Consider the following 20,791-nt stretch of genomic DNA (forward strand, 5'->3'; position numbering starts at 1 on the left):
ATGTGTTGCTGTGGTACATCTCAATTCTCACTTCATTTGCAAAATATTTGATATCCATGCCATATCTTCGCACCCAAATGAGATTCCTCCTTAATCCCTGAGATTTTACCCCCTCTAATTGGTATGCTTAAGCTTTCTTAACTGCTTTGCTCCAGGATTAAAAAAATTAGTTTTTCTCACAGAAAATGTAATCATGCTGTAACATCTTTTTGGCTTTTATTGTATGTAATGAATCACTAAGCAAGGTGACAATCTCCATTATGACGTTTTGTCAAACTTTAACTTAAATGCTGTCCTTCTAGATCATTGAACTGTTAACCTTTTCCTACATCCTAGATGGTGTGTGCCCTTCAGTGGGAAATCCTTTGGAAACATATCTTCTTTCAGTTCCTCCAGATGGTATAACATTTGAAGACCCATCGCTAGATGTGATTCTGCTTTTGAGAGTCCTTCATGCTATCAGTAGATACTGGTATTACCTATATAATGTGAGTACTGCAAGATATCCTCTTCAAAAATTAATACAAGGAAGCGGTTGCCAACAGAAGTCTAATTGCATCTAAGAACTTGGCTGTTAACTCTGAAATTGGCTCATTGCCTTTAGTTTGCACTTGGGTGTTGGTTTTCCTTTTATAAGGTACTTGAATTGCAGATTTTTGTTTTGCTTAAATGGTGCTTTGTTTAACTTCTCCCTCCCCACTTCATTTCTGTTTACCTGGGATGCCTTGAGCCAAACGAATGGGAGGGTGCTACTAGGCTTCTACTCTAAGCTTACAATCAGACTATGCTTGACTCCGACAGCCTCTCATTCAAGTGTACATAGCCTTGGCCAATAATTTGTAAGCTAGAGATGGAACGTACCTTTGGCTGCAACCCAGGGCCTGAGTGGGGAAAATGCAGTGCTCTTCACAGAAACACATTGTCTCAAGGTGGGGGTTACTTGCATACTTCCATATTTCAACCCTTAGTAAATTTATTTGATATCTTTGGAGCACCGATGTACTCGTTTTGCTCCTGAGTGTTGAAAGTCATGATGGATAAAAGGTAACCTTGGATGGACCACTTCCAATCTGTCACACCCAGAAACTAGCTTTTTGCAATGAATTGATTGTGAAATCCCAAATATTATAAATTGAATTTTTCTTTTGTCTGTTTCCAATGGACTAAAGTTTAGTGGCTGTTGCAGTTCAAAAATATTCAGCAAGACTTGTGAATTGGCAAACCAAAGAAATTTGAAGAGGTTTTTAAAATTGCAAAGGGCTTTGATAGTGAATGGTGTAAGACTATTTCCTGATTGTGAAGTCAGTGGTGAGGGTCATCAATTTAAATTCAGCGAGGACCGCTGTTTTTATACGGAGGGCTGCTGACTGCGAGTGATTGAGGCAGAGGCTATTGCATATTTTAATGAAAAATCAGAAATATTTAACTATGAGGATGGTTAGAACTATAGGGTAAGAGTGAGTGGAGCAGTGGGCTTAGTTTTTGATTGCTCAGGTAAAGAACCTGCACAGGCATGATGACCCAAATGGTGAACTCCTGTGCTGCAAGTTTCAATAGAATTGTGTTTCGATTCTGCATTTCCTTCGTTGATGGTTTGCTGACATAAGTCACTGTACTTCGCAGTAAAAAAGAGACTTTCATTTATATAGCACCTTTCACTACCTCGGGATGTCCAAAGTATTTTACAGACAATGAAGTAACTCATTTTACGTGCAACGGCTAAGTTTGAAATGTAATAAAGCATCATGTAAATACAAGATCATCCCTTTGAGCTAACCTAGATTTTAATTGTTGCTGCAAAAAGGTGGAGTGTGCAACACTCGAGACAATTTCCTGTTGCTTTTAATTTTCAGAAGTAAATCTATTAAATTGTGATCATATGAGACAACTTGCTGATTGTGAACAGATTCCCATTTATCAGAAGTTTTGCCTTAGAGACCCCATAACAATCTGCTTGATCCCATTGGTAGGTGTGAATGTGATTTGCCCATTTTATGAGGATTAAGAGGAAATTTGAAGGAGTGCCAATGGTTTATTGAGATATCGATCTAGTGTTTTGATCCATCACATCTTCATAGATACATGTGGAGTTGAGAACAAAATATGATTCTGTATAGAGGTAGTTTTTATAGGCAGCGCATATCTAGTAATTAATGGTTAAAGTGCTAGTGAGATCTTTAAACTTTTGCATGAACTAGCAAAGTTTATATTGCGCATTAACTTGAATTAAGCCCATCCTAACAGCCTATTTTTAAAAATCCTATTCTTATCCCCAAATGACTAGCAGTTATATTTTTGATGCTTTTCACTTCATTTTCAACCCTGGTGATGTCTTGCACAATGGCCTTAAATCTTCAACGTAATTTCTCAACTGTAAAGCTTATATGAAATATTAGTGAGTATAGTTAACTCAGTTTTCTGCATCATGCCAATGGATATCTTTTTTGCCTGACTAAATGAAAACTGTAGGATAATAGTTTCTTTCCTTCATTAGACTTGCCCCTCAATCCTCCTGGTTTAGTTCTTATTAAAGAATTCTACTATACTGCTCACTTTCAATACCATTATTACTGTTGGATGTTGGTATGTAGTTTCATGGCTTTGCATGATAATGTTGAGAAGGTGAGACTTCCTGACTAATTTCCACTCAAAACATGAACCAATCTTTCCATTTCAAACACGGTCTAAACTACTATATATTTCCAACATTTTGGTTATTTTGTGAAAACTTAAAGGGTTTATAGGTTATAAATGAGAACATGCAATAGTTTCTGAACTGCCCTGCCTGTAATATTTCATGTGTAACATGCAAGCTGATGTCTTATTGACAATCGTTAGTCTGAATTTAGATAGATTGATGTTCATTTGTACATATTTGTCCTTTTCAAGTCCGATTTCTCGCTTACAGAATGCAGTGTGTAAAGAGATTATTCCAACAAATGAATTGATCAACAGCAAACTGACTGCAAAGGCGAACCGTCAGCTTCAAGATCCCCTTGTTATTATGACAGGAAATATACCAATATGGTTGACGGAGTTGGGAAGGACCTGGTATGAAATAAACCTCATTATGTTTCGTTCTCATCTGTCATTGGATTAATGATATAATTTAATGAATTAATAGCTGCATTTTATGCAAAGATTTTCAAATTCTGGTTTTCAATTGAAGCTCTGTATAGTAACTTCTACCCATGACTTTTCTTCTGTAAGTGGAACACGCTGCATAACAAAATTAAACAATATGCTACACGACTGCAGGAGGAAAGAATTGGGGAAAAAGAGAAAACTGCACCACAGATAATTTGTGGGAAGCTCTCTTGGGCGTGGAGAATTGTATCTGGCCAATCTTATTGCTGTATAGCTATGTTCTTCCCTGCTTGACGCTCTTTACCTTTTCAGGAGGCTGTATGGCTCAGAAGTTCAGAGCTGATTATATCTGGTCGATTTCAAAAATAGTTAAATCATTTAATTTCCCATTCAGCATTATATACTTAAACAATGTGCCCCAATTCTAGTTAAAAATGTTGTTTGTTCAACTGCATGGTCAGGTCAATATATATATCTGACCCTAAATCAGTTTTCAATCCATTGGCATCTCCTTTTTTCTGCAAAAAAGGGAAAAAGAAACCACTAAAATAAGAATTATGTTAAAGATAATCTGTCTTAAGTTTAGCTAGAGTGGTAAATAATTAAATGCCTTGTGATTTTTATTTTCTGTAGAAATTTAAAAGCAGGTTACCAATCATGTTGTTTGTTATTTAAGCCCATTTTTTTTCCCGTTCGACACACGGCAAATGCTGTTCTACGTGACTGCGTTTGATCGAGATCGAGCCATGCAGAGATTACTAGATACTAACCCAGAGATCAACCAGTCTGATTCCCAGGATAGCAGAGTTGCTCCCCGTTTGGATAGGAAAAAGGTAAATGCATGTACTTGCAGCTTAACATGGCAGTTTTTCATAATTACTTGAACTGTGAATGATATCTATTTGGCATTTTCTGCAATATGTTCACAATTCTACTAACAATTACAGTCCAGTTTTCAGTTAAGTCAAACAGACATTTCAAAAATAGTGCTGAAGGACTAAATACACTACTTCAATCCTGTATTAAGTGCCTAGCATTGGAGACTTGAGTGTTACACTCTCATCCTTTAGTAGTACTGTAAAGGGATCAGAAGCAAATGTGTTTGGGAGAAAAACAATTTAGTGAAATCAGAAATGGGACTGGTGTGTTTCTGCTCATTTTGTCACATGGGGAGGGAGAGTAACACATCAGTCACCTTACTGCAGCAAGAGAGAATATTCAAGCATGACCCACATAGCTGCTGTTATACCTGGGTGTTGATCAGGTAATGTGCTTGATTCAGAAGGTAATGAGACAAATTCTGAGATTTATAATGGATATTTTTCAGGATGATGTGCAAAGCTTAATTCTATGGAAATTACATTTTTTCCTTAATCACTTCAGTTCTGAAAATGAATAGTGCTACTACTGGGAATTTTCTTTCACGAATTTGAATTCACGAAAGTGAGAATAGAGTACAGGCCACTTCAAACCCTTTCACCTTGTCTCTTCGTTTGATTTGCAATAGTTGATTCTTTTTGCACGTAAGGAAAAACCTTCTAAATTGATTTTGTTTTGTGGGCCCCTCATTGTATTTTCATTGCCTTGATCACCTTCATCAAATAATTTGGTCATGTTATATTCCTTTTCACCCCATAGAAGAGCAATCATCTTTCCATCATTGGGTAACCAGGCTATGTGCATTACTTCAGAAGGAGTTTGACTAGCACCTTGCACATCAACTACATGACCTCCCCAGAGGTATGATAGCCTAGTGGTTATGATACTGAAATCGTAACCCATGAATTCAAATAACCTGGTAGTTTGTGGGCTAGTGCCAAAAAATTACAAATGATAGCTACTGGATTCCCCTTGATTTATGCGGAGGAAATTAGTGGGGATTCTTGGCCCTGATTGCTATCCGTTGACGTCTGGAAATGTTTATTGGACGTTGGCTTAGAAAGGGGTTGGCTTTAGCTGTCGTGTCTCCCAGTGTCTAATAGTCTCCAAAAATATTCAGCTACAAGAAGGAGGTCCTTGTGAGTGTACCCCAGCACCTAATCCATAACCTTGAGAAAGTTGGCAATGGAGTTTTAAACTAGTACAATTTTTCTCCAATGAATTTTATGCAGATAATTCTGTTTCAGCTGTTACTTCTTTTCACCTACACAGCGTACTGTCAACAGGGAAGAGTTGTTGAAGCAAGCAGAATCGGTGATGCAGGATTTAGGAAGCTCTAGGGCAATGCTGGAGATTCAATATGAAAATGAAGTAAGCCTAATGTTGATTCATTTTCAGTTTGAATTTGTAATTTTTCTTTTAACATGTGCCCCAGTATTTTAATCCTGTCAATAGCTAAGCCAGTCTTCACTGCAGCCTTTCTAAAATTGACCAGCTAATTCTTTTTTTATAGGTTGGGACGGGTCTGGGTCCAACATTGGAATTCTATGCACTTGTATCTCAGGAACTGCAGAGAGCTGATCTGGGTCTGTGGCGGGGAGATGAAGTCACGCTGTCCCATCCTAAAGGTACAATTTATCAAATAAAATTGCGGAAAAAATAAAAATCTCAATTTTGTTTTTTACTTCTATTCGGTAATAAACTAGATTTTAAAAGAAAGTGCTCATGCTCATATTTTGAAGCTTGGAATTATTTAATTAAAGTTTCTGGTTTATTAATAAAGCATGTAAACTTGAGGCATTTGAAATATAGTAAATGTTTTTATTTTTCTGCCCAGCAAATGTACCCACATTCTGAAAGCACTAGCAAATGTAGGAACCTAACTGATAGCCATTGAGCTTTCTTGTGAATGTGATCCATGAAGTGTTGGTAGTTATATTTGATAATTAGTCAGTAGCCTGCACTGTAGTTGCCCTCCTTGGTGTGATTAGTACTGCAGTAAACTGTCCTGAATCAGTGCAGCTCAAGAGTGCACAGCTTAGTGAACTACTGTGCACAATATATTCCAAATTTTGTCAACCTTGTGTTTTACTTAATAAAGGTTTGAGTTCCCATTGTCTTTTTTTCTCTCTCCTTCCCTCCCCTTCGGGTGCATAAGCCTGCATAATGTTTGTGCAGTTTGATTTATACCTGTTATGGTTTGTGAAGTTGATGTATATTTACTGAAAGAAATAACTTTGTGCAAGCATAAAGATGTAAATTAAATATGTCTGGCAGCTATGCAATGCGTTTGGCAAAATTCATGTTCTTGATTTGTGACTTGTATGGTAGTCGTGGTCAGATTCACAAAAATAAAATCCTGAACCAAAGCTACAGAAGCTTATATTTTTACCTTTTGGGAGAAGGAATCCAACTGAGAGAGTATTGGCTATATACTGGGTGTACCTGACTCTGGTAATCTTTGTCCAGGAAGTTCTTAGACAGTAATGCTCCTCATGCCTCTTTTAACGTTTTCTGAATTCTTGTGACCTTCGTAGATTTTTAGCATATATGTTTTGCAGGCGATATCAGAACTGCATGATAAACTGGAAGCAATCATCCAGAAGAGTTTTGAAGGAAGGATAAAATTACTTGTCAACTAACGAGCTTAATTGTACTATTAGGCAGCCAAGAAGGGACCAAATACATCCATAATCCACGGGGGCTCTTCCCTGTTCCGTTTGGAAGAAATACAAAACCAGCATATGTGGCTAAAGTGAAAATGAAGTTGCGATTTCTGGGCAAGTTCTTGGCCAAAGCGATCATGGACTTTCGATTGGTATGTTTAATTGGTAACGTATGAATCCGCTATTTAAATGAGGATATATGTTTGCTGCCCACACTTAGTTGTAACGTGAAGATGGTCTGTAATAGATTGGGCATGTACTATTTTTCTGTTCAATTTAGGCAATAGTAGACTAATCTTGAAATTGGGCTGGAGAAAGATTTCGGTTTGTGAAGCCATTTTCGGAGGTATCTTAAACTGTCAGAAGTGACTATTGTAGTTGGGTAGCATGGTGTCCTTTCACAGAGTTGAGAAGTATGGGAAAACTTAGCGTACTGGGTGCAATTAGAGCAAGCACCATTTAAGATTATGGCTAAAGCACAATTGTTGAATCTTGGAGTGTTAGTTCTATGACACTCAGTTGTGCTGTAAAAAGCCATGCTTCTAGGTATAAATTCTTGCCTGTTTTGTTGCCAGTTCCAGAAACTGTCCCACAGATTATCTCTGTTAAACTGTTATCAAACTTGATCCCTACTTTCCATCTGTCTTAATAGAGAAAGAAAATAATGTCCCTCAAGTTTTCACAGATCACATGAAGCATGAAAACTCAGCCCCATGTGTTTCTCTAAATAATGGATCTCTCCTAATTGCCACAGAATGATGAAGTGGGGTTTGAGGGCTCATGATAATTGAGCCAGGTTGCACAAATGTAAATAGATCACATCTTAGTTTTACTTTGTCCCTTTTTTGTACATTTCTATAATATTTTTTGTTCACATTTATTCTGTAAACTTATTGTGCTGTGATTGCACCCTCTTGCCAGTGGTATTGCAGCAGTCACCCCTCATCTGGAGGGAATGTGATTATAGCATGACCAGTTTACATTGCTAGTCCCCATTCTAACTGAGAACATAGAAACTTGTAACTGATAAAGTTGACAGGAAGTGCGTGCAGACCTTAGATTTTGAGTGCAGATAGATTTGCAAAAGTGATTTTCTACTCACTATCCTTCAATATAAAAATCTTCAGTTAATCATACTGAACCCACATGAGTTTATATTGCATTGACTGCTTACAAATGAGCAGAAAATTTCATCTTAAACTGAATAAAAACAAGTAAAGCTATATATAATGAATGCATTAGTACATTATAAACTGGAAATTCAGATGAGTGCTGTACATCATGCCTGCATTCCTGTTGGGCCACTTCAGTTAATGTGTATCCATTTTCTATTCTTTCTGTCTTGAGATTTAGAAACCATATTTGTGATTCTGTAATGCCTATTACTGCAATGTGCATCACTGGCTAGTGATGTCATATATTTTGCTGAAATTGTAATGCAAACTGTTCAAGAACTGGAAAAAGCAATATGCATATTAACATTGAATTTGTGAATTGTCTATTTATTGTGTAAAAGTAACTTTTTTTCCCACTTGTTTTGAACAGTTGGATTTGCCTCTTAGCCTATCATTTTACAAATGGATGCTACGGCAAGAAATTTCCCTCTGCTCCCATGACCTTTTCAACATTGATCCAGTAGTAGCAAAATCAATTTGTCATCTTGAAGACATCATTAAACAAAAGAAGAAATTGGAGCAGGACAGATCACAGGTAAGAATGAAAGTTGCAGCATTGGCCATTTTGTCATATGGTGTCCTGAATCCTGGCATCTGAAATTTCTGCATTTTTGAACAAGTGCATTTGTGGTAATCTGAACAAAACAGAATACTGTGACTGAAAATAAAAGCAATTTTACTGTTTGATTCCTTTGGCATAAGTAGACATTTAAACTAAATATAGGTTAGCATGGATAGTGAGTAGTACCTAGAATAGAATTGAAGATGAGGGGTGGGAGAGGAGCAAAGACTGAGCAAACATTGAATGATTTGTGAATGTGTGTTTTAAATCCCTGTAAACGGCAACTATAAATGACTCATGGTCCACGATTAAAATAGCAAGCTTCAGACATTTTTTCCACCTTCATGTTATAATTTAGTTGCATTATCACTTTCCCATTACCCGTTCGTGGGCCTACATTTCTTCAGGTATTTGCTGCTTTGCTTTTAGTGAGTCGCTTTTTGCAGTCGTCAATGAGGGGCTCACTGGCTCTGGGAATATCAATTTTCCATGTAGCAATATAATGTTGGTTGAGTATAGGTGTTTTATGGGAATAAATCCTCATTTAAAAAAAAAAACTTGATATAACACTACTATTTCACAAATGATCTATCCTTAATGTATTCAACTCCTTTTTATAAACCATTCTTAGTTTTCCTGTCAGCAATAGTCCTGTTGTATCTGTTCACTCCAAGTGGCGGACACTACCACATTTGAGAGATTCATGGACCAAGTCAAACAAAACTTTCCCAAGTTCTGAGACTTTCTACGGGGCCACTTTCTCCATACTTTTTTTCAGTACTATAAAACGTTGTTCAGTGCTGTTTAAAGGTGAAAAATTCTTGCATACATTTAAGGGTCCTGATGAGGAATTTTCATTTATCAAGTTTTCTCATTTTATATATGGTTTGTCTGCAAAGTTCGTGTGTAATTTTCTCTTGCTTAGCATTTTGAGAAGCAGCCTGTGTTACTTGGCATGTCCCAATTGAACACACTCCAATCAACCACCATCTTGGAGACAAGTCATTTCCAATTTTGAATTTCTAAATTTGTATTATGACAAATTTCCCTCATAAGTCAGCTGCATTTGGAGACTGAAATTAATATTGAATTGCTTTACCTTTAACATAGTCTCATTATTTGAATGCTGATAAGTATTCACGTACTAAGTTCACCATGAACCCGCTGTTCAGTTCTTTGGCTTGGAGAGCTGAAGGGACTTAAAGCATGCCTACTTCCTTCATTCCTTCTGAAAGGACTGAGATGTTGCCAAGCTAGTGCATTACACATTAGTGGGGGGCGGTGGTGAAGGTTGGAGTAGCTCATCTCATTTGTCATTACCAATCTCTTGAACTTTGTCCCAGTGCCTTTTCCCTTTGAGTATTCCATGTACATTTTGTGGAAAGTGACCTATTTATTCATAGTGGAAAGTTAAGACTGCAAAGTTACCAAGGACAGGTATTTAGAACGCCTAACAAAAGGTTAGATTTAATGTTGTCAATATGGATTTCTTGATAGAGCAAAGAATGTCTTCAACAGGCTCTGGAAAGCCTCAATATGAATGGCTGCTCTGTAGAAGACCTTGGGCTGGACTTCACATTACCTGGGTATGCCAGTGTTGAACTGAAAAAAGGAGGCAAGGACACAGTTGTCACCATTCACAATTTGGAAGAGTATCTGCGGGTATGTACAGCCAGCAATTTTCATCTGCATTTCTAATGTTGTCTGATATAAGATAATCAACAAAAGTGCTTTGGCTTCAGATGAATACCTGTATAATCTAAGAATAAGATTCCAGTTGAGTGAATCATTTCCTGTTAACTTGCAAATCATCAAAACAGTTTTAAGTAAGAAATCTCATTGAAGTACAAAGAATACTTGAAATTATCTCACTATTTTTTTGATCCTTAAGTATACCAAGTCCCATGTTGCATTTCATTCTGGAAGTTTTGTAGATCGCATTTTAATGCCCAGCTATGTTACTGCCTCTAGTGGCTTAGTCTTTGGTGCCAAATTAACTGCATTTATACTGCCAGGCAGATTCAACAAAGATATTCAATTTGCCCAGCAGTTTCCCCAATATGGGAGCTGCCCAGGCACAATATAGTCACAAATAACTGAACATGTGCCAATTCTTGCATATCCATTGGTTTAAAAACTTAGTTGGTATTCCTATGACAAATTTGCACAGGACAGCAATAATGAAAGAATAGCCTGTCTGCAGCAGAGTTGGTGACCTCACCCAAGTGGTCACAATAGGAACTGCTTAGCCAGTGTTACTTCTGCAGTCGTATCATTTACATTGAAAGGTTGTCTTCAGCCTGCTTACCATTAGTTGCAAATGTGCAGTATACTGAAGTATTAATCGTTTCAAACACGTTTCTTTAAGTGGTAAATTAGTCTAGTTTCCAGATATGACACTTGAACGTCTGTTTACTACTTTCTAATCCTTGAGGATCATTTAATTAAAATGAACTTTTACGCTTGTTATGTTACCTTTTGAGTGTCTAATAATTTAATTCAATTTCTGTCATCTGCGCATTATCTAGCTCTTCCATCCAACTAAATCTGATCTCCAACTTAAGCTTTCTGCCCTCTTCAAGATGATGCAAAATAATTTTTTAATGACTGGTGTTTTGCCAATTTCAGTTCCCTCTTAAATGGCCAATACTTTCCAGTTTTCAGTATTTCCAGCAATGTCTTCCTTCCTGCCCCAAAGTCCAAGAAAATTTCATCATTGCCACTCCTCATCCTCAGCTTCGTGCTGCTCTAGAGCAGACAAGGATTCAGCATCTACTTCTATGCTGTTGCAACCAGCTCTACCTTTTCTCCACTGCTCACCAATCCTCCACTGCTTATGTGTTGGACTGCTTGTCCCATGTCCAGTCACGGATGAGTTGCAATTTCTTTCCGTTTTAAACATTGGTGATAGTGAAATCATTGTCTTTAGCCCCTCATCGCAAACTCTGTACCCTCACCAGTGATTCTATCCACCTCCCTTCATATGGTCTTGAGCTGAACCAGGCCAGTCACTGTCTCTGCATCCTATTTAACCCCGTGCTGAGTTTTCAACCCCACATGCTCTCCATCACAAAGACCATTACTTCCACCTCCATTACATACCCTGTCAGTCCATCTGTTCCTAAACCCCTCAACTATGCCTTTGTAACTTCCAGGCATTGGAAACGACAAAGGCAAACCTAGCTCTGTCGACCCTGCAAAGTCCTCCTTACTAGCATCTGGGGGCTTGTGCCAAAATTGGGAGAGCTGTCCCACAGATGAGTCAAGCAACAGCCTGTCACAGTCATACCTTGTAGGAAATGTTCCAGGTACCACCATCACCATCCCTGGTTATGTCCTGTCCCACCGGCAGGACGGACCCACCAGAGATGGCGGCACAGTGGTATATAGCCGGGAGGGAGTTGTCCTGGGAGTCCTCAACATTGTCTCTGGACCCCATGACATCTTATGGTATCAGGTCAAACATGGGCAAGGAAACATCCTGCTGATTACCACCTACTGTCCCACCTTGACCTATGAATCTGTGCTTCTGCATGTTGACCACCAATTGGAAGAAGCATTGAGAGTAGCAAGGGCTCAAAATGTACTCTGGGTGGGGGACTTGAATGTCCATCACCAAGAGTAGCTCAGTAGCACTTCTACTGACCAAGCTGGCCGATACCTAAAGGACATAGCTGCTAGATTGGGTCTGCAGCCAGTGGTGAGGGAACCAACAAGAGGGAAAAACCTACTGGACGACCTCCTCATCAATCTACCTGTCTCAGATGCATCTGTCCGTGGCAGTATTGGTAGGACTGTCCATCTCATAATCCTTGTGACGATGCAGTCCTGTCTTCACACTGAGGGTACCCACCGTCATGTGTGGCACTATCACTGTGCTAAATGGAATAGATTTTGAACAGATCTAGCAACTCAACTGGGCAGCCATGAGGTGCTGTGGGCCATCAGCAACAGAATTGTATTCAACCACAATCAGTAACCTCATGGCCCAGCATATTCCCCACTCTAGCATTGCTGTCAAGCTGGGGGACAAACCCTGGTTCAATGAAAAGTGCGGGAGGGTATGCCAGGAGTAGCACCAGGCATACCTAAAAATGAGGTGTCAGCCTGGTGAAGCTACAACACAGGACTAGCATGTCAAACAGCGGAAGCAGCATGCGATAGACAGGGGTAAGCGATCCCACAACCAACGGAACAGATCTGAGCTCTGCGGTCCTGCCACATCCAGTTGTGAATGGTGATGCACAATTAAACAACTGACTGGAGGAGGAGGGGCTTCACAAACATCCGTATCCTCAATGATGGGGGAGCCCAGCACATCAGTGCAAAAGACCAGGCTGAAGCATTTGCATCCATCTTCGGCCAGAAGTGCTGAGTGGATGATCCATCTCAACCTCCTTCTCAGGTCCCCATCATCACAGATGCCAGTCTTCAGCCAATCCGATTCACCCCACATGATGTCAAGAAACTGCTGAAGACACTGGATACTGCAAAGGCTATGGGCCCTAACAACATTCTGGCAATAGTACGGAAGACGTGCTCCAGAACTAACCACTGTACTGTTCCAGTATAGCTACAACACTGGCATCTACCTGGCAATGTGGAAAATTGCCCAGGTATGTCCTGTATACAAAAAGGACAAATACAACCTAGCTAATTACTGCCCTATCAGTCTATTCCCGATCATCGGCAAAGTGATGGAAGGGGTCGTCAGCGCTGTCAAGTGGCACTTGCTCAGCAATAACGTGCCCACTGGCACTCAGTTTGGGTGCCGCCAAGGCCACTCAACTCCTGACCTCATTACAGCCTTGGTCCAAATATGGACCAAAGAGCTGAACTGGTGAGGTGAGAGTGACTGCCTTTGACATCAAGGCAGCATTTGACTGAGTACGGCATCAAGAAGCCTTGGCAAAATTGGAGTCAATGGGAATCGGGGCAAACTCTCTGCTGGCTGCAGTCATTCCGAGCACAAAGGAAGATGGTCATGGTTGTTGGAGTTCAATTATTTCAGTCCCAGGACATCACTGCAGGAGTTCCTCAGGGTTGTGCCTTAAGTCCAAGCATCTTCAGCTGCTTCATCAATAACCTTTCCTTCACCATAAGGTCAGAAGTGGGGATGTTCATCGATGATTGCACAATGCTCACATTCGTGACTTCTCAGATACTGAAGCAGCCCGTGTTCAGATGCAGCAAGACCTCGACAACATCCAGGCTTGGGCTGATAAGTGGCGAGTAACATTTATGCCACACAAGTGCCAGGCAATGACCATCTCCAACAAGAGAGAATCTAACCATCTCTCTTTGATGTTCAATGGCATTACCATTGCTGAATTTCCCACTATCAACATCCTGGGGCACACCATTGACCAGAAACTAAATTGGACCAGCCAGATAAATGCTGTGGCTACAAGCGCAGGTCAGAGGCTGGGAATTCTGCAGCGAGTAACTCAACCACCTGACTTCCCAAAGCCTGTCCTCTGTCTACAAGGCACAAGTCAGGAGTGTAATGGAATACTCTCCACTTGCCTGGATGGGTGCAGCTCCAACAACACAAGAAGCTCCACACCATCCAAAACAAAGCAGCCTGCTTGATTGTCACCCCAACAACCACCTTCACCATTCACTCCCTCCACCACTGACACGGTGTGCACTATCTACAAGATGCACTGCAGCAACGCAACAAGGCTCCTTAGGCAGCACCTTCCAAACCTGCGACCTCTACCACGTAGAAGGACAAGGGCAGCAGATGCATGGGAACACCACCACCTGCAAGTTCTTCTCCAAGTCGCTCACCATCCAGACTCTGAACTATATCGCCGTTCTTTCACTGTCGCTGGATCAAAATCCTGGAACTCCCTTCCTAATAGCACTGCTGGTGTATCTACACCACAACAGCGGTTCAAGAAGGCAGCTCACCACCACCTTAAGGGCATTTAGGATGGGCAATCAATGCTGGCATAGCCAGCGACACCCACACCCCCGAATAAATTTTTTTTTTAAACCTGACCCTGTTTCACTGCACTCCTGAGTGACCCCTCAGTGAACTTCAACTCATGCCAAATTCTATGGCCCGTATCCTATCGCACAGCAAATTCTGCCTGCCCATCACCCTGTCCTTTCTGACCTGCAATGGCTCCTGGCAATCACCGTTCGGATTCTATTTGTCCATCCCACTCTGCATCTACCACTGACTGCCATGTGTTCAAACCTCCTGGCCCAACAGTCTAAATTATCTCCGTAAGCTTCTGTGCCTCTCCACCTCCCTTAAGACCTTTTTAAAACCCACTTCTCTGACCAAGCCTTTGATTACCCTTGGTTATCTCCTTTGGCTCCATGTCAGTTTTTGTCTGATTACACCTCTTCGAAGCATCTTGCAATGTTCCACTGTTAAATGCATTTTATAATTGCAAGTGGTTATGATTTGGTATAATTGAATATGTTTCTTTCCTGCAGCTGGTGGTATACTGGACCTTGAATGAAGGCGTTTCTAAGCAGTTTGAATCTTTTCGAGATGGCTTTGAGTCAGTTTTTCCACTACATCACTTGCAGTATTTTTACCCTGAGGAGGTTAGTTTTTCATGGGGATATACTGACCTAGTCAAAGGCCAACTCACTGTAAACAATCTTAAAAATGGATGCAATTTTCCATTATGAAGAGCTAGCAGTTCCCATTGAGGTTGGTTTCCTTAAATAGTAACATTCATTTTGGTGCAATGACATTCTGAAGTACCAGTAATGGTTAATGGGCATGTGCTGTACAGTGTACAAACAAAACTTGTGCTTCAAAAATGTTTACTCCACAATGTCTCAAATAAAGCTAAACTAAGTTGGGAGCCACAGTTTTCAAATGTATAATATTTCAGTTGGTGGGGGTCTGTAATGTGCACCAAACTCCTTAAGAGCTATTTAGAGATGTAAAAGTTTTAATCTGTTGCTTGGTAAATAGAAGTTAGTACTATTTTTAAAGTGATTGTGAAGTAACTTCCTCATTCAAAAGCACACAGCTCAGTTTGTTCCTGAACAAGCCCATCCTATTACATACATAAAAGAACACAACTGATGCATGACCTTTGTGCCTAACAAAATTGAGTAAATTTCTTCACTTGTTAAAACTGCACATTGGAGGTAAATCGTCATTTTTGTTGTCATCACTACAACCCTGCTCCGATTTGATTTTGATGTCTTGCAAGCATATGTTCTTCAGCCTGTTTGCTCATTGCCTAAGTAATCTTGAAAGATTAGGTGACAGTTTACTACTCAATACAAGTATACCTTGGGCATTTGGATCATAGAATTAAGTCCATTATGAAAGTATGTACGAGAGCATGACCTAAATCTCCTGTATTAACTCGGGTATTTTGTCCTCTGTTCTTGCATTCTCTGCTGACTAGTAGAGTGTAAGTCACTGCAGTAAAATAACTTAAGATGTTTCATTGCAGCTTTCTGCTAATGTTCCTCATCAACGATTGTCAACTTCACAAAATAGTGCCACAATGTGCAAGGTACCTAGTGACACAAGAAAAAGAGGGTGCATATTATTTCTCCATTCAAGCATAGATCTAGATGCTCCTGCCAGTTAAGAAAACTTCAGGCCAAGTTCAATAGATATATTTCCAAAAGAGAGGCTTGCATCTTATCTATCTATAAGGCTTGCTTGTTACATGATTCAGTCTCTAATTACTGCATCAACCAAGGCTGTATTGCCTAAAGTAGCATTGATGCTAACTTATGCTGAAGCTTGCCTCCACAAGCCACCAAAGTTTTTCCCAGGTTGTATTTGTAACTCCTTGTTGCTGCACTTGGCATTATTGATGCAAGGCTTTCCCATAAAGTGGCAAGCCCACCTGAAAGAGCTAGGTCCTGAGGTTATGCAGTGCATCAGTTGATGGTGCTTCTAGCTGTTAGTAAAAATCATGGGTTCAATGCTTAAGTCAAATATATTGAATATAGATAAGACTAATAGTCCAATGTTGTCCCTTTTCATGGGCTGGCTTGTTTTAGGCATTACCTTTTCCTTGCAGACACAACTTCTGACTACAGAAACTGACATGCATTTTATCATCTAGCTTTTGGTTGCTGGCTTATCCCTCACTAATTTAATACTTGTTTCCTGCATATGATTTTTTTTCCTTTGTATTAATTCTGATCGAGGGCAGCAGAAGGACATTGTTCATAAATAGGTTCATCTTGTTGCAATGAGTTTGAATATTTGTTGGCTACCTGAGACTTGGTAACTAAATGCTTCATATCTGGATCATTCTATTTATGGACCTGGGATGAAACAATAGACCCTTATTGGATCAACTTGAAATTAATGGAACTGTGACCCATTTTTATAAAAACAAATCTTGGAATTTATGCTGCTTTAAAACATAACACCTCAGTATAAGCTCAATCACAAAGACATTTCTGGGTTGGCGGGGTAAGAGTCAAAAATTCTGTAACATGACAGTATGGCTTACCAACAAACCATGCTCATGAGTAATGAAGGCACCAGGAAGAGTTCAGTAAAATTTACTTGCTGCCTTTACATGCCATTCTGACTTGCATGATTAGAACTGGCTGTTGTAAAGGTCACCTAAACCTGTCATTGTTGCCATAGAACCATAGAGGTTTAGAGCACAGAAGGTGATCTTTGAACCAGTGTGTTGGCTGTATGCTCAAACAACCCAAAACTAATACCACCCCGTCTACTCACTCCCCATGTCCCTCTTAACTGTTTCAGATATTTATACAATTTTCCATTTAAAAGATTGTGACCTGGACCTCTACCCCTCCCTGTAGCAAAACATTCCATGTTAAACTGCCTCTGAAATAAATTTGAGTGCACCTTTTCACTGGCAATTATAAGTTGACCCCTTGTTGCTGATTCAGCATCAGAAGAAATGGCCCTTCATACATTCGCTGTTACAAAAACCATTCATAATTTTGAAAACCTATTGTAAATCTTTTAGACTCTGCTCCAGTGGAAATAGTCCCAGTATCTTGTATCTCCTTGTAACCATGATTTCCTGTCCTGGCATCATCCTTATAAATCTATGGTGTGCATTCTGACTTTCATGCTCTTCCTGTAATTGGTCACAAAGGTGTACGCAATACTCAAATAACCAGCATTAGGTGCCTGGTGATTGTAAGTGCTCGTGTGACCTTCCTAAGTAAAAATTAAAATCTCCATTTTATTATAGTACTTAAAAATTGATCATAAGTTTAGCTTGATGTTCATATGTACTTGCACCATGTGTGATGTTCTCCTTATTTGACCTGTAGTTGGATCAGCTGCTGTGTGGCAGCAAGTCAGAGGCGTGGGATGTGAAGACTTTGATGGAATGTTGCAGACCAGATCACGGATATAATCATGACAGGTACAAGTGTTTCACTCTGGAATTAAGTGTATTGATGTTTTATTGCATTCAAGGTGCTACATAAATAGCTTGTCCCCATAATCTGCTACAGATTTGGAAGATCAAAAGAAAGCTCAGAGAAACAACAGCCATTTAGGGCTATTATTCAGGGGTTCTGTCCAACTTGCAGTAAATGATCAAAGAACACCTCCTAAACTTAAGTTTAATGGAAAACATGTACATCTGAAGCAGCATTTTGGATTGAAATATCACTGTTGCAGTTCCTATTTGTGTTTTGTTGTGAGCAACTGGCATGTATTAACAAAGTATTTAGAGCACAGGAACAGGCCATTCAGCCCAGCTGGTCCATGCCACTGTTTATGGTTCACACAAGCCTCATCCCATTCCTCTTCATCTAACCTGTTAACATATCCTTCTATTCCTTTCTCCCTCATGCTTATCTAGCTTTCCCTTTAATTCATCAATGCTATTTGCCTCAACTATTCCCTGTGATAGAGTTCCACACTCTAACCCTACTCTGGATGAAGAGGTTTCTCCTGAATTCCCTAATGGATTTTAGTGACCATCTTAGATTTATAGCCCTTAGTTCTGGTCTTGCCTACAAATGGAAACATTATCTATACATATACCCTATCAAACCCTTTAGTAATCTTGTTTATTAATTAGGTAATTCTTCCGTCTTTTTTCTAGAGAAAGGAACCCCAGTTTATTCAGTCTTTCCTGATCGATATAACCTGTCAGCTCTGGTATCGTTCTATTAAATATTTTTGCACCTTCTGCATTGTGCCTCTATCCTTTTTATAATAGCAGCTGGAACTGTACACAGAACTCCATGTGGTCGAACCGAAGTTCTGTATAAGTTTAACATAACTTCCCTGCTGTTCAGTTCTGTTACTCTGGAAATGAACCCAATACTTTAATTAAAACAAAGTGTTGGAAATACTCAGCAGGTCTGGTAGCATCTGTGGAGAGAGAAACAGTTAACGTTTCAAATCTGTGACCTTTCATCAGAACTGGCAAAGGTTAGAAATGTAACGAGCTTTGAGCAAGTGAATTGTGGGGGGGGGCAGGGTAGAGACGAGAACAAAAGAGAAGGCACAGTGGCGCAGTGGTTAGCACTGCAGCCTCACAGCTCCAGCGACCCGGGTTCAATTCTGGGTACTGCCTGTGTGGAGTTTGCAAGTTCTCCCTGTGACTGCGTGGGTTTTCGCTGGGTGCTCCGGTTTCCTCCCACCGCCAAAGACTTGCAGGTTGATAGGTAAATTGGCCATTATAAATTGCCCCTAGTATAGGTAGGTGGTAGGGGAAGGTGGAGATGTGGTAGGAATATGGGATTAATGTAGGATTAGTATAAATGGGTGGTTGATGGTCGGCACAGACTTGGTGGGCCGAAGGGCCTGTTTCAGTGCTGTATCTCTAAAATAAGAGATGAGATAGGACAGAGGGCAGGATAGATTAAATGACAAAGATGTCATGAACAAAGGCAAAGGGAGTGCTTATTGTTGTCATGAAAGAGAAAGCATTATCCCAGAGAGAGTGTTAATGGCAAATGAGCAGCTCAGTCCAAAAGCTCAAGCATGGAAAAACAAGACAGGCACATGGTTTAAAAAATAAAATAAAAAAGCCAGTCATGCTCTGAAGTTGAACTAAATGTTGAGTCCAAAAGGCTGTAGTAGAGTGCCTAATTGTTCCTCGAGCTTGCATTGCGGTTCACTGGAACACTGCAACAGGCCAAGGTCTGAAATGTGGGCATGATAGCAGGGTAGTGAATTAAAATGGCAAGCAACTGGAAGCTCGGGGTCATGCTTGTGGATTGAGCGGAGGTGTTCCGTAAAGCGGTTGTCCAATCTGTGTTTGGTCTCCCCAATGTAGAGGTGACCGCATTGTGAGCAGTGAATACAGTATACTAAATTGAAAGAAGTACGAGTAAATCCCTCCTTCAGCCGGAAGGAGTGTTTGGGGCCTTAGATGGTGAGGTGGTAAAAGGGCAGGTATTACGCCTACAATTGCGTGGGAAGGGGACATGGTGTCGGGGCTGATCGAGGAGTGGACCAGGGTGTCGCAGAGGGAACGATCCCTCTGAAATACTGAGTGGAAGGGATGGGAAGATGGGTTTGGTGGTGGCAGAAATAGCAAAGGATCCTTTGGATGTGGAAACTGGTGGGGTGGAAAATGAGGATAAGGGGAGCCCTGAGGCAGTTCTGGGAGGGAGGGGAAGGGGTGAGTGCAGAAGTGTAGGAAATAGGTTGGACACGGTTGAGGGCCCTGCCAACCACAGTTGTGGGGAATCCTAGGTTGAGGAAAAAGGAAGACCCATCAGAAGCGCTGTTATGGAAGGTTGCATCATCATAACAGATGTGTTGGAGACAGAGAAACAGAATAGAATGGAGTCCTTACAGGAGGCAGGGTGTGAGGAAGTGTAGTTGAGGTAGCTGTGTGAAGCACTAGGCTTAATGAATATTAGCGGACAGCCTATCCCCGGAAATGGAGACTGAGAAGTTAAGGAGATGGGCCATGTGAAGGTAAGAGAAGGGTGGAAATTGGAAGCAAAGTTGAAGTTTTCCAGTTCGGGTTGAGAGCAGGAAACTGTACCGATACAGTCATCAAAGTAACAGAAAACCTAGTTTGCTTTTTTTTAAATAGCATATGAACCTGCATCACTACTTTTAGTTATGTGTATCTACATCCCCAGATCCCTCTGTTCCTCTACCCTGTTTATTTACAGTTATTTTCCATGCAGTGTGTGGCCTCCTTATTCCTATCAAAATGTGTTATTTCACTTATCTATATTGAAGTTCATCTGCCAATTACACACCCATTCTGCAAGTTTATTGCCTGTATTTTGTTGCATTCGTCCTCTATTAACTACACCAATCAATTTTGTGTCATCTGCAAATTTTGAAATAATGCTTCTGATTCCTGAGTTTGAATCACTTTTGTAAATGGTGAACAACAGTCATCCTAGCACCAACCCTTGTGGAACAAAACTTCCACCGTTTGTCAATCTGATTTAACTACCTTAACCCTACTTTGTTTTCTATTTTGTAGTTAGCTTGATAT

At 40.2% G+C, this 20,791-nt stretch overlaps 1 protein-coding gene across 11 annotated transcripts in view; it reads left to right on the forward strand.

Moving 5' to 3' along the window:
- The window catches only part of trip12 (thyroid hormone receptor interactor 12), a 185,762-nt gene that overhangs the window by 158,023 nt on the left and 6,948 nt on the right, over positions 1–20,791 (forward strand). For 10 of the 11 annotated variants that reach the window (XM_068042545.1, XM_068042547.1, XM_068042548.1 and 7 more), the window contains 10 exons: positions 337–488; positions 2,909–3,051; positions 3,764–3,920; positions 5,239–5,337; positions 5,480–5,594; positions 6,630–6,784; positions 8,178–8,342; positions 9,867–10,031; positions 14,823–14,936; positions 17,637–17,731. In XM_068042545.1, coding sequence (XP_067898646.1) covers positions 337–488; positions 2,909–3,051; positions 3,764–3,920; positions 5,239–5,337; positions 5,480–5,594; positions 6,630–6,784; positions 8,178–8,342; positions 9,867–10,031; positions 14,823–14,936; positions 17,637–17,731 — 1,360 coding nt within the window. The remainder of the gene's footprint in view (positions 1–336; positions 489–2,908; positions 3,052–3,763; positions 3,921–5,238; positions 5,338–5,479; positions 5,595–6,629; positions 6,785–8,177; positions 8,343–9,866; positions 10,032–14,822; positions 14,937–17,636; positions 17,732–20,791) is intronic. The other variant, XM_068042550.1, reaches the window with a different exon arrangement.

The sequence above is a fragment of the Heterodontus francisci genome, chromosome 11 (genome assembly GCF_036365525.1).
Source record: "Heterodontus francisci isolate sHetFra1 chromosome 11, sHetFra1.hap1, whole genome shotgun sequence".
Classification (NCBI taxonomy): domain Eukaryota; kingdom Metazoa; phylum Chordata; class Chondrichthyes; order Heterodontiformes; family Heterodontidae; genus Heterodontus; species Heterodontus francisci.